We start from the raw sequence: 12,107 nt of genomic DNA, 5'->3' as shown, positions 1-12,107 counted from the left end.
ATCATCTCTACTTTACACTCTTGGGAATCTAAAAGAATTACTGGGAGAAATTTCAGAAAAAAAACGCGAAGGAATTTTACCAAAATTGTTGAAGGAATCCCAGAGGACACTTCAGAAGGAAACTCTGAAGGAATCCTTGGAGGGGTAGTTGAAGAAATTTCTCGTGAAGAGTTCTTGAAGAAACCCAAGTTAGTATCCCAAGAACAATCCCTGACTGATTCCCTTGGAATTCCGAATCTCAAACAACATTTATGGAGAGATTCCTGGGCCCGCAAAGGACACCTTGAAGAACTCTTTGGAAGAATCCTGGAAGAGATTATGGGAGGAATCCCTGGTGTAATTCTGGGAGCAATCCCTTGGCGGTTAACCACAGCTTTCACGCCAAGCGCTTGGGTTCGAATCCTTAGAAGTGAAAATGATTTTTTTTTTCTTCGGAATTGGAGTAAGGTCGTGGGACCTGAGATGAACTAGAACCAGGCTAAACATCTCTTCAATAAAATGCAGAAAATAATAGCTTTTCCTAGAGAAATTAAGGAATCCTTTAAGGGCTAATGGAAGGAATCTCGGGAGTCTGTTCTGAGAGAACCTTTGAAGGAATAGTGAAAGAAATTTTTGAAAAAATATAGAGGAAATACCTAAAGGAACGAATCGTTTTCCTGGGAGAAATTCTTGGAGCAACCTCAGCAAGAATCCCTGGAAGAATCTTCTGAGGAATACAGGGTAACCTTATAAGTAATGTTATGAGGGTTTCCTCCATGCGTCCATTAATATATTCGTGATAAAAATCTCTGGAGGAAATTGTAGAGTAACTACTGAAGTTATCACGGAAATATTCCAGTAGAAATCTTTGGAGAAGAATTCTTAAAAAAAAAAACCTTCTTATCATCAGATCTGAAGAGTGTTTCTTATCACAGAAACTTCCAAACACAATTTTGAAAAATCAGCATAATTAAGATAACGAAATCACTATCTAGAGATCCTGTAGCCGTACTTGTGAAGATATTTCCGACAAAATTCCAAAAAACGAGACGAAATTCATGGAAAGTCTCTGTAGTATTCCTGTGGAAAAATCGAAAGGGGTTTTCCCAAAGTTTCTCCTTTTTGAGAAAGTTGTTTTGCAAATATATTGGATAAGTTTGTGACATAATTTATAGTCAAAGCTGAAGAGTATAGGGTTTTACGACTGGAAACTTGACGGGAAGGGGGATGGCTTTCTCAGTCTTCGAATCAAGAACGATTTTTATCCATATTCCTGACGTTTCGGCCAGTGCACAGTGAATTACACAACTGTTGCTGGCAGCACTGCCATATGATGTCATTACAACTGAGTTATGTCATGATGCGAAGCAATATACGAAGAAGAATGAGAATTTAAGAGAACTGTCAAAGCAAGTCTGTTTAGTGATGTGAAAACACATGAAATTTTAATTGTGTTAAATAATACCTAAATAATTGGAATAGTTTGCTAAAATATTATTCTACTTACAGCTACTTATTTGCAAACAGATAGATATTTAACTAAACTGGTTATCACAGTTAAAATCACAGTAAGTTATCAGAACGTTAATAATTTGATATTCTAACCTTAAAACCTATAAACACAGATGAACGAACACAGATGTTACGGGGGAATTTGATAATAGTTCTATGTTAAGCGGAAGACCGATTTATGTAAGTACAATGTATAGATATAAGTGATTATTGAACTAAAAATATAATTGAATTGCAGCTTTTAGCTGTTTCGCACCCGCACATCGGAGTTTGCGATCTGCTTCGAAGAAGTCGGCTCAAAGCCTCACATAACCCCCCTCGAACCCCACTTTTCGCCGTAACAACAACATTAAAAAATATAAAATAACAACACGTTTGCATGTAAAGCAACCCAGAAAGCATTACTTATGTAAATACCCCAAAAACGATAGGCGGTAAAAACACTACGACCCTTGTGAAAGGCCAAATCTCTAGGCCGAAACGTCGGGAATGTAGATAAAAATCGTTCTTGATTCGAAGACTGAAAAAGCCGTCCCCCTTCCGCTGAAGAGTATTTTTGACATGTTTGTGTAACGATTCTGACAAATTTCTGTGTTGCGTTTTAATCTGATTTTCAAGAAAATTACTTTTGTTCGCTGCAATTTATTAAAATTCAGAGATTATTTATATGCAAAGAAAATTCCATGCAACAATGTCTTGAGCCATTTTTGCGAAAATTCTAAATTGCTTTCTTACAAAAGCCATTATTTTCAGTAGGACTTGTTCAGGTTTCAAGATATTGACACCAATTTATTCAAGGTTTTTGCCGTAATTGAAACTGTAGAGTCCTTCTTAGGCTTCTTCGACTTAGAAAGGAATGCTTTATAGAGTACCTGTTAGAAATCATCCGTTTATTTATTTGGTTCCATTTGATTTCGTCATGAATCATACCAATTCTCCTGTAATTTTTAAATGTTTCTTCAAAATATTTTTTGAATTACTAGGAATTTTATCAGCAAACGTTCTAGTAAGAACTTTCTCATATATATTTTTTGAATCCGCAAAAAAAGCGACAAGCAAAAAGGTTTATTGATTATTTATTTAAAAAATAATATCTCTTTATGTTATTATTACTCACACTATTTGTGTTGAAGATTGGATGCATAATACATAGGATTTCTTGCCGAGTAGCTGTATAACAGCTTATTGAACAATCACTCTGGGAAGAAAGCTCACTTAAACTCTCATACAGCAAAAATGTTAGTTGGGGTAAAATGTCAAAATTTTCGAAAACGTAAGCTCATTGCTTCTTTCCAAGAGATAAAACAAAATTGTCACCGGAAAATATATCGTCAGTTGATTATCTCGCTGCGGAGCGTGATATTCGCAATATTTAAATGCCAAAGTCACCTAAAATACGTTATATTGAGCATCACTGTCACTTGGCCGACAGCATTTCTTTTTTCTTACTCATAGCCCAGGGGAAGTGGTTCACCTCGGATAAACCAAACGTGAAATCCAGTTCTTCTTTTCATAGAGGCTCTCTGAAAAGAATAAGTGGTTTTGACATTTGGTTCATCCCAGACGGTCCCCTACACTGAACGAAAGCCCCCGCCGTACAAAAAATGATTTGTCATTCGATGCGACACAAATCCAAAGAATCTCAATATTGAATGATTACGCAGCAGAATGATTAAACTGCGTTCATCTGAACAAAAATCATCCTGTTATGAAATTATAATTGACTCAATTAATAAATGATTTTTCGCTTAGGGTTTGTTGTGATTGACAATCATTGCAAAACCATCTGAAAATATTTCCCTCTGTTCTCCATACCGAAAATCATCCAATTTCACTCCTACATCTGTCATTCGTTAAAACTAGTGCTAGCGAATTGTAGTAAGTCCGAGTTTTTTGGTTTCCGGAGGGATTCTTTTTAATAATCCCGAAACAATATTCTATTAACGACAATTAGACATCTCAAGAGGTAAGCAATTGTCTTAGGATCCTTTTTGCATTATAGAATTCCTTAAACTATCGATATTTGATAATTTGTTTCCAGAATCTCGTAGTCCTGACGTCCCGTGCTCGCAACGGATCTACGCAACAACACACGCACGAAGATTGTAAAACTATTTATAGTGAATGTTTTAAATGAAATGTGCTGATAAATCTAAATTTAAATATATTCTTTTTAATACCCTTTCAAAATTGGTGTAGTTTGTTTTTCTTTTCATTTGGTACAAATTTTAAATAAACACAAATCCCCAATCAAATCAAATCGGAAAAAGGAATGAACATCATTCATTTATCGGCTTCTTAAAAAGTAATAAAAATCATCCATTTTTTAGGCTATTGTCATTCACATTGTTTTTATTTTGTAGGAAGCTGCATTAAACGAAAATCATCCTAATCTTGACTGAACATAGGCATGGGGCTCGGATGAGGCAAAAATCATTCAATTTATGGCGGGGGTTTTCGCTCAGTGTATTATCCCAAACGAATATCGCGCTCTTCCTCGTGTGTATCAAGGAAAATGAGCGACAAAAAAGAAAACTTGCCTACGCTAGTGATCGCTTTTCATTCCGGGAGTGAATTCTTCGTCAACAAAGAGCATGACTAGATTCGGTAGATTTTTTGCTGAGAGTGGATTTTTCGATTAGATTCTGAGAGCCTCTCCTTGCGGATGAGTTTTTCGACGCGAAAAGTAAACTTTTACGTAAACGCGGCTAGATTCAGTAGACTTTTTGGTTATAATAAGATTTCGACGCGAAAAGTGAACAGTAGCGGCGTGATTACCGCTAGATTTAGAAGATCTCCTGCCGGGATTGAGATTTCGACGTGAAAATTGAGTACTGCAAATAATTTGACGCGAAGTTAACAGCAAATGATCTTATTGCCACAATTGCATTGTTTGGCGCTCAATGGAAAGAGAACGAGAGGAGGAAGCGTTCATCCGACGAGATGGAACTTGGTGAGATCTTTCCGATTTATTCTTTGTACACTAAATTGTTCTACGATCCTGCATATGTTAAATATTCATTATTTTCAACAACTTAACCATCTATCAAGAAGGTGTTTCAGATCAGGACGCTTTCTCAGTGATTGATGGACCTTACACAATTTTAATGCTTGCAATGACTTGAGTAGGAGTTTGAGCAGGAGAATGTTTATGTTATCGTTGATAGTCGGGAAATCTGAAATAGTAATAGATATTCACAATTACGCAACTCTATCCACTATGCCTTGCCAAGATTGGATGTTGGATACATTGATGTGTATCAAGGTTGCGACCATTCATTTGCAAAGATTTACATTCATTTGCTATTATCTCAGTTCAGAAGCAAGCTATCGAAAAACAATGTATGGATGAATTTAACCTTGTAGTTTTATCTGAAAGTTTGCCGAATAACATTGGGGTCGCAAACGTATACCAAAGTCGTGAGCGAGCTGTGAAGGCAACTCTCCACGCGGTGAATGTAAATTTCATTCACGCTGTGGAAAGTTGCCTTCACAGCTCGCTCACGACTTTGGAATGCGTGTGCGACCCCTATGTTATTCGGCAAACTTTCAGATAAAACTACAAGGTTAAATTCATCCATACATTGTTTTTCGATAGCATGGTTCTGAACTGAGATAATAGCAAATGAATGTAAATCTTTGCAAATGAATGGTTGCAACCTTGATGTGTATGATGCAGATATTTTAAACTAAATTCGATGAATTTACCCTAATTGTCTCGCTATTTAATGTAAGCATAAGGATAAATTCATTTCACACCGGAATGCAATTAAATAGAACGCAAAAGACTGATCGCGTACATAGCCAGAAGGAGAATGATTCACAAAACCGTAACAATGAGCAAACTGAAAATCCATTCATCGCAAATGCCTGCGAGAGCGCGCGCTCAACAACAGAGAGGGAGCAGAGCAAAATAGCAAATTATTGTTGTATTATTACATTATACACCACCCAGACTGTGCAGCAGCACAGACAAAAAATAATAATTCGAATAAAAACGCTCCATTGTAGTGCTACCAGCCAGCACCACCACTCCGCACTCCACGCAGAGAGCGCGCAGTAGCGCGCTCGTCGCCGGCTGACTTACCTTTTGACTTCGGGAATTTTTCGGCTCTTTACGTAGATCTTCGGGCTCGCGTTTGACATTTATCGACTGCGGTGATGGGTGTGAACCAAGTATGCCTTGTATATCATTTTGCGATAGGCCTGGCACGTCCAGAGGCGTGGTTTGCCCGTTTATTTTCGTAGCGGGGATACTAGAGAGAGAGAGAACGGAAGAGAGAGAGAGGAAAAACAGAGAAGGCAAATCGTTAGTTAGGGGCTCTCGGTACTCACAATCGTCATAAATTGTGAACGTGACGGCGACGAACGACGACTGACGACGTGGTCGTCGTCGTCATGCGGTTCAATTGCTTTTCTTTCATTAAAAAAAATGTTCAACTGACTGAGTGACGGTGGCGCGAATGTGAGTGAAGTGAGCGAGCTGTTGCACGCTCGCACGAATGTAGCGAATAAGGATGTAAAAGGCGCAACAAGTGCCAAGTCATTTTACGCCGTTGGTTGCGCGCACTTACAGAGCGCAGACGGAATGCTCCAGTTTCTTTCGGTTTTAAATTAATCGGTTCACTCGAGCTCAATGCTTTTATTGTAACATAACTAAAGTACATAATATTTTATAAATTTTACGGCTTAAATTAAACACACTTTGGTTTTTAGCTATGGAAATGTAATGTTTGCTATAAAGTTTACCGCTGACTTAATGGCGATTCTTGCACTCCACCTTCAGGTATGTTCAAGTGTGTCCCCTTCCCAAGCAAAAAACAATCGCGCGTACTAATCGTCACTTAGCGTTATCGGGATCAGTGGCAGAATCTTGTTGGACCCTTTCGCCAGGGTGTTCGTCAGAAAATCGACTCCCGGTCCTACCGTCCTCCGAGAGGTATTTGTAAACTGCCGTTCTTTGAACAACTCCGTACAAATCCACCACCATGTCACGGTACCAGGGGAACAGCCGCTGGGCCTGAACTGATTTCTTAATGAAATCACTCTTCACTCGCAGAGCATCAAGCTACGCGAATTAACATAAATTCTTGATAACCGCCTTGGTTCCTCGGCCATGTGCGAACGCGGAGGCTCATAAAATTTTTCCAATCTTTATTGAACTCCTCATCTTTTCATCTCTCGCGAGCTCGAGCGCGCGCGATTGGAAGCTGGTGACAGGACAGAGCACTGCTGGATGGAGACGAAGGCGAAGATGAATAAAATTGCCACTACGGTCGTAAATTGTGTGCGTCCTCTCCGCTTGCCTCCTTCTGTTCAACCTTCCTCGATAGGGAGGATGGAGTTCCACCCCACCTGATCAGCAAAACAAAAGCAACGGAGCTTGGGCGGAGGCCAAAATATCAATCCTTTGAGTATACAGTGGGGTGTTCCCGAGGTTTTGGAGATATAAGAACGATTACACCTACAATCAACTCTCAATAGCTCGATGTTAAAAGGACCAATAAGTTACGGAATTGTCTGGATGAACCATTATTTATTTTTTTCTCATTGTTTTGAACCGGGATTATGGATAGATTATTGAAAAAAAACGGTTTGCAAGGAGCACGCTGTTTGAAAAATGAAGGAGCCGAGAAACCCATCGAGCTGTATCATTACATGTTTAAAAATATTTTCTGTTGTAACTATAATTGGAGATACTAATCAGTGATACTCGTACTGATACAGGCAGCAAAACTGATAAGACAACCAGTGGTCCGCGTATTCGCATCATTCCGCTCATATTCACTTCTTTTTTCCAACGCGAGTCGAGAAAGATGCAGCAAACGAGTTGTCCCGAACGAACTACGCAACGCCATTGTTGTTCGTTGCTGTTCGCTCGCTCATATTCGCTCACATTCATATTCGCTCGTTCAGAATCGTTTGAATGAATGGTGAATGGAAATGAATGATAGATAGTGATAGAATGAAAAAGCAAAAGATACGGCTATTGCCATAATTTGCACACAATTTTCACATGTAATGTGTAAATTTGTAGTGTATTATTGATGAAATACGAGAATAGCAAAGAAAATAGTAAATATTTTTCGAAGCTATGAAAAAATATCGTTTCTATAGTCACTCACGAGTCATGAATCGCATCGTCAGTCGATCACTTCCGATGCGAATAAGAAACGAATAAATAGTTTTCATGTGAGATTTCCAACAGTTTTCCAGAGTTTGTTATTGTCTCTGATATGCCACACAAAAATAAAACGACCACCGTTCTTTACTGAGTGGCTTCCACTGAGAACAAAGATGCAAAGTGGAAATCTGAAACGCTGACTGAGACTGATGCCAATACTGATACTACTATTTTTTTATACTGGGAGAGAGATCTTTATTGGCTATGTCATTGGTAATGATAAAGTTAATGTTACTACACCCGATTCTTTTGTAAATTTGTGCTCAGGAAGACACATTCAGTACTATTCGTGAACGAAAAATCAAATCAATAGGTTCAAAACTGCAGCAATTTCAAACAGATTTCATATGGAAAAAATATTCTTCAGACATTTCTGGTAGATTTCTTTAATGATAAAGTTTGTCATGGGCAATTGACAGTAGAATTATTGCAAAATTTTTCATACTCAAGTTTTAGTTGAATCATACGCAGAACATTTAGAGAATCAGGATTCAGGGGAATTCCTAACAGAAGCTCTAAGAGATTGCAATACATACATAAAAAATAGGAAATTTTTAAACGATATCGTGACAACATTTTTTTTTATCTGTATTAGGCCGTTTCAAATATTTATTTCACTTTTTGTCCCACTACTCCTTGGCTAGTCGAGGTGGGGGATAAAAATAATAAAGTATTTAATCTGAAAAATATTAAAAACTCATCGGATTTGTTAAAGAATTTTTAGCAAAACCCGATATTTTGATAAATATTTTTTTATCTGCCTCTTCAAAATGCCAAATCCTGACAAATTTTTTTGAAGGGGAGGGGGGGGGGGGGGGAGACAAAAAGTCAAAATTAAATTTGTATCCGCCTTAACGAGATTATTAGCCCTCGGCTAGTTCATCTCGCTTTACTTCCCTTCCGAAGGAAGAACTCACATTGTGTGAGTTTGTGGGGAGTGGGATTCGATCCCAGGTCCTCGGGGTGATAGTCAAGTGTTCTACCCATCACACCAGATCCGCTCTACTCACAACATTTTTGATAATGTTCCTTGAGTCATTGTTTCTTGCAGTTCAGGCCAAATTTATTGAAGAGTGTCTGTAGAATAAGGATTACTTATGGAGGAGAAAAGGATTTTGTAAATCTTCTTAGACAATAAAGGCAATTAGGAGTTTTCAATTTAGGAATTTTGAAAACAATTTTGAAATAACAATCATTCACATTTCAGAGTTCAGATTTGTGAAGATATTTTAACATCAATTTATGACAGAAATCCCAGAATAATATGATTTGTTTAGGCTCCTTCAGTATTCCAAGGTGTGATTACTATCAGAATTCCTTGCAGTATGTCTGGGAAAATTCTCTGCAAAAATGCAATATGTTGAGCTTCGTATTGAAATATTTCCCATCGATTAACTTAAGAAAATTTTAGGTCTCCAGTAGAAACTCCAAACCAAAATCTAAAATATCAGATGCACTTTTTTTGCCAAAAATGTTAAGCCTAATTCTGGTCAATTTATTGAATATAACTAGTAACTTAAAATACAAAGGATTTTCCTGTTGGAATTATTGACTTATAATATCAAGTTAGTAAAAAAAAACTTGTGAAATTGGAACTCCATTGGAGTACTTCTAGCCTATCTCAGAGATTTTCTTATGTTCATTTACAAAAATATTGAGAAACATTTGATTGTGTGGGGTTATCCTTCTATAGTAAGCGTTTCGGTCAGGTTAAATTATAAGTGAGGTGATACTATTTCATCCAACGTTCCGACCCTTGGTTTGGGTCTTCTTCAGGGAGGTTATATCGGTATCCATATAACCTCCCTGAAGAAGACTCAAACCAAAGGTCGAAACGTCGGATGAAATAGTATCACCCCGCTTATAATTTAACCTGACCGAAAAGCCAACCATAGAGGGTTAACTCTGCCAATCCGTCGGTCGTCTCCAAAAACATTTGAATGCGTGATTGATGAAAATGGTAGAAATTAAAACTTTTTTAGGGGCTGTCCATAAACCACGTGGTCATTTTTTTTGAGATTTCTCAACCGACCCCCCCCCCCGCGTGGTCATTTGTCCATACTAAATTTTTTATTCGTCCATACAAAATGCTCATAGGCCGAACCCCCCCCCCTCATGACCACGTGGTTTATGGACAGCCCCTTATATGTATTGACGAGAATGATAACCCTCGACTAGATCATCTCAGGACCTACGCTTTACTTCCAAACTTTTGGATTTTCAGATTTTTGGAAATAATTTACCATAAAAATGCACCGAAAACTGCTGAACTGAACAGACATTAAATTGAAAAATTTAGCTAACATTAAAAATTTCATATATTTTTAGAAATTTTGGTAAATTTTTTCAAAATAAAAACAACTGTTTCCAAAGGTTGATTTAAAAAGGTAACATTAATACGTTGTTTGGGATCGTAAGTGAAGTTCTGAAAACGGGAAAATATTAATAGAAATTTCTGATAAGATTTGTGACTTAAAAATTTACGTGCTTTTGTAGGGGAACTTATGTATTTTCAGCAGTTTTGTACCCTTAGTCATGGGGTGTTTTAAAAAAAAACCTGTTGAGCTCAGAATTAACCTCATTTTTTTTCAACGAAGTTGATAAAGTTTCAGGCAATTTAATCCCTCATGACGAAGAGAACAAACCTGCAGATAAATACTCAAGGTCCACCTATTTCATAAAAAAATATTTACTTAAAATTCTTAATGCATTTCTGAGTTTTTTCTATTTAGTTCAAAAAGATAGTTCAAGGAACGTTTCCTACAGTCAAAGGATAAGAAAAAAAATGAATTGTAGTGGCAATTCGGCTTGAAAATCGTCATCCCATTGACCAATTCATCCAAATTTACTTCTAAGAAATTATGTTTCGTCCAGAGTTCTTAGAAGTTCATTAACAAACTATGCAGAGAATTTTCTCCCGAAAGCTACGTGCTTCTCCTCAGTTTTATTAGCATTTTTATTTATTTGAAAAATTGGAAATACCAAGTATCTTTCCCAGAGAAAACTTAACAGTAATTACTCCAACAGCTTTGTTTGAAATTATTCCTGCAATTATTTCAGTTATTGCACTTTTCATTTCTCTGGAGTTTTTCCTTTCAGACAATTTTTGTTTTTACTAACCAGTTTTTAACTCTAAACCGGTTCATCTCGAGTTTTCTTTTAAGAGTTATTTTTTATTTATCATATCATGTTAATTATTTCATGAGAGATTTTTTTTTTTATTCTTAATCACTTAACCTAGTTTACAGCTCTTTTGTCCACTTGGGCACTACGTGAGCGATTCCAATTGGACGCTGCACTTACACTTTTGTACAGCGCCTACATGTATTCTATTCTAATTCAACTGTATCGAACTGGTGCCTTGTGCTGCTTCAACTTTTCTACCCTGTCCACGATGATGATGATGATGAGCACGATGATGCTGGTGGTGGTTGGCTGCTGTTCCTTTTCCAGTCCAATTGAGGGTCGTCCATTATGAGTTGCGGTTCGCCGATATCCAAATTCCGGGTCCGTTAGAGCTATATGCTCCGAAGAGGGTCAGGTGCCAGCTGCTCTCGGGGGGAAGAGCAAATGACGAAAAATTGCAAGTGCCGGGGCTGGGTTCGAACCCATGACCATCCGCTTATGAAGCGAACGTGTGGACCACTGCGCCACGGGCCCCGACATTTCATGAGAGATGTCTGTGTCAAAAAAAAAATAGCTAGATTCTGCCTCAAACTGTTATTTAGGTAGACAACATATAGAAATTTTCGTCTAATTTTCGTCGTTCGATTTTCATTTTAAAATTCCTTAAGAATTATTTTGCATTAGCTTCGAAATCTATTTTTATATTTCAGCTCCAAATTAGGAAAAAAAAACTACTAATTCCCGTCATACGGGAAATGATAAATAATCGCTGATATGCCAATTTACCTAAGCCAATAGCAGAATAGATGGAAGTCCAAAGATGTAGACTATCAATAACCAACTTCTATAGCACTGAAAATTGAATGAATCCTCTAAATTTCACATTGATATTTCACTCCACTCACTCCAAATATATGCCAAAGAAAACCACACCAAAGCAGCAGTCGGCGAATGTTTTTTCGTCGCCGTTCAATTTTCAGTCCATTAATTCACACCCCACAAAAGCTCTGCGGAACTACAGAGCAGTAAAAGCTGCTCAATTAATCAAATAAATAACATTTTTCCATCGGTGAAATGTAATTAGGGTAAGAAATCAAACTTTGAACTAGTCAAATTCTAATCTTAATTTGAACCATTTCAAAATTCATTAAAACGACGTACTTTTCAGGCAAATATTGTCTCGAAAAAGATGTTAAACAACTTTCCGTAATATAACCTGATAAAATGGACTTTAAAAGCATTGAAAAAAAGCGTTTTTGTCATGGAAAACAGGCAATTGAAAAATCACTGTGATTTCACCCATTTC

The 12,107-nt window shown here is 37.3% G+C and overlaps 1 protein-coding gene across 10 annotated transcripts in view; it reads right to left on the bottom strand.

Moving 5' to 3' along the window:
• LOC109406167 (protein grainyhead) overlaps positions 1-12,107 on the bottom strand; it is an 827,965-nt gene that overhangs the window by 257,597 nt on the left and 558,261 nt on the right. For all 10 annotated transcript variants that reach the window (XM_062852842.1, XM_062852845.1, XM_062852841.1 and 7 more), the window contains exon 4: positions 5,579-5,747. In XM_062852842.1, coding sequence (XP_062708826.1) covers positions 5,579-5,747 — 169 coding nt within the window. The remainder of the gene's footprint in view (positions 1-5,578; positions 5,748-12,107) is intronic.

Source organism: Aedes albopictus, chromosome 2 (genome assembly GCF_035046485.1).
Source record: "Aedes albopictus strain Foshan chromosome 2, AalbF5, whole genome shotgun sequence".
Taxonomy (NCBI): Eukaryota; Metazoa; Arthropoda; class Insecta; order Diptera; family Culicidae; genus Aedes; species Aedes albopictus.
Note: the sequence above shows the minus strand (reverse complement) of the source record. Positions and strands in the feature narration are given on the sequence as shown.